General features: G+C 40.4%; 1 protein-coding gene across 3 annotated transcripts in view; it reads left to right on the top strand.

Moving 5' to 3' along the window:
• LOC106568183 (netrin receptor UNC5C) overlaps positions 1-2,500 on the top strand; it is a 230,403-nt gene that overhangs the window by 225,762 nt on the left and 2,141 nt on the right. For all 3 annotated transcript variants that reach the window (XM_014138293.2, XM_014138292.2, XM_014138291.2), the window contains one exon: positions 1-124. This exon is cut by the window's left edge and continues 41 nt beyond it. In XM_014138293.2, the coding sequence (XP_013993768.1) occupies positions 1-124 (124 nt within the window). The remainder of the gene's footprint in view (positions 125-2,500) is intronic.

The raw sequence follows: 2,500 nt of genomic DNA, 5'->3' as shown, positions 1-2,500 counted from the left end.
CCTCCACTGTACTTTCACCCTGGAGAGGTTCTGTCCCAGCACCGTAGACCTGGCCTGTAAGCTGTGTGTTCGACAGGTGGAGGGGGAGGGACAGATCTTCCAGCTCGACACCACCCTCTCAGAGGTATGGAAATAGTACTGTATCCAGATACAGTGGTTTCCAGATACAGTGGTTTCCAGATACAGTGGTATCCAGATACAGTACATACATATAGTGAACTAATGAAGTATATCAGACCTGGGTTACAAAGTGGGATTCAAATTGATTTAATTGAAAAAAAATTGTCAGCGATCTACACAAAATACTCTGTAATGTTAAAGTGGAAGAAAAATTCTAACATTTATTTAAAAAAATATGACAAATAAAACACGAGTATATCTGGATTAGATATGTATTCAACCCCCTGAGTCAAAACATGTTAGACTTGTTAGACTTGTTAGACTGAGTCAAAACATGCTAAACATGTTAGACATTTGGCAGCGATTACAGCTGTGAGTCTTTCTGGGTAAGTCTCTAAGAGCTTTGTATACCTGGATTGTACAATATTTGAACATTTTTCTTTAAAACATTCTTCAAACTATGTCAAGTTGGTTGTTGATCATTGCTAGACAGCCATTTTCAAGTCTTGCCATAGATTTTCAAGACGATTTAAGTCAAAACTGTAACTAGGCCACTCAGAAACATTCAATGTCATCTTGTTAAGCAACTCCAGTGTATATTTGTGTTTATGCTGAAAGGTGAATTTGTCTCCCAGTGTCTGTTGGAAAGCAGACTGAACTAGGTTTTCTTCTAGGATTTTGCCTGTGCTTAGCTGTATACCTTTTCTTTTTATCTAAAAAAAACTCCCTGGTCCTTGCTGTTGACAAGCATACCCATAACATGATGCAACCACCACCATGCTTCAAAATATGAAGAGTGGTATTCAGTGAGGTGTTGGATTTGCCCCAAACATAACACTTTGTATTCAGGACATGAAGTTCATTTCTATGCCACGTTCTTTGCAGAATTACTTAAGTGCCTTATTGCAAACAGGATACATATTTTGGAATATTTTTATTCTGTACAGGCTTCCTTCTTTTTACTCTGTCATTTAGGTTAGTATTGTGGAGTAACTGCAATGTTGTTGATCCATCCTCAGTTTTCTCCTATCACAGCCATAAACTGTTTTAAAGTCACCATTGGCCTCATGGTGAAATCCCTGAGCAATTTCCTTTCTCTCCGGCAACTGAGTTAGGAAGGATGCCTGTATCTTTGTAGTTACTGGGTGTATTGATACACCATCCAAAGTGTAATGAATAACTATACAATGCTTAATAACTTTACAATGCTTACCCATCTACAGTACCAATAGCTGTCCTTCTTTATGAGGCATTGGGAAACCTTCTTAGTCTTTGTGGTTGAATCTGTGTTTGAAATGTACTGCTTGACTGAGGGACCTTACAGGTAATTGTATGTGTGGGATACAGAGATGAGGTAATCATTCAGAAATCATGTTCAACACTATTATTGCTCACAGAGTGAGTCCATGCAACTCATTGTGTGACTTGTTAAGCAATTTTGTTTATCCTGAACTTATTTAGGCTTGCCATAACCAAGGGTTTGAATACTTATTGACTCAAGACACTTCAGCTTTACATTTTTTATTAATTTGTAATATTCTAAAAGCATAATTCCACTTTGACATTATGGGGTATTGTGTGTAGGCCGGTGACACAAAACCTCAATTTAATTCATTTCAATTCAAGCTGTAACACAACGAAATATGGAAAAAGTCAAGGGATGTGAATACTTCCCGAAGGCACTGTATTTGCTGAATCATGCATGTGTAACTGATGTGAAATGGCTAGTTAGTTAGCGGTGGTGCGCGCTAATAGCGTTTCAATCAGTGACGTCACTCGCTCTGAGACTTGAAGTAGGGTTTCCCCTTGCGTTGCAAGGGCCGCGGCTTTTGTGGCGCGATGGGTAACGATGCTTCGTGGGGTGTCAGTTGTTGATGTGTGCAAGGGTCCCTGGTTCGAGCCCGGGTTGGGGCGAAGAGAGGGACGGAACCTACACTGTTACACATGCTCAGACTAACTTGATTTAGTCTAACTGACTTACTGCTAACTTGAGTTGAGGCTGCTGTTATATCTTATATTCCTGTCTTTTTCCATGTCTTTGTCCCTCCTGGTTGTCAGGGGTTGAGTGAGAGTTTAGTCTCCTGTCAGTGAACTATTTTACTCAGACAGTGAGCCTTGAGCCTGCTGCACTCGCTGCCCTTTCTGTGAGAGCTCGTCTTTTATGACTTATTGTATTTTTCATAGCTCCACACAGAGCATAGCTCTAAGGGAGTAATCACTCCAATCGCACTCTGACAACCTCCTCACAAGGAGAATGGTTGAGTAAGAGATAATTGAAACAGAGATTGTACAGGGCACAGTGGATAGAGTGCTATGCTCTAGCCCTGGTCTTACTGTAGCTCCTGTTCTCTCTGAGCGTGTCTAGACCATACTATCTGAC

The sequence above is a fragment of the Salmo salar genome, chromosome ssa13 (genome assembly GCF_905237065.1).
Source record: "Salmo salar chromosome ssa13, Ssal_v3.1, whole genome shotgun sequence".
In the NCBI taxonomy this organism is placed as follows: domain Eukaryota; kingdom Metazoa; phylum Chordata; class Actinopteri; order Salmoniformes; family Salmonidae; genus Salmo; species Salmo salar.
Note: the sequence above shows the minus strand (reverse complement) of the source record. Positions and strands in the feature narration are given on the sequence as shown.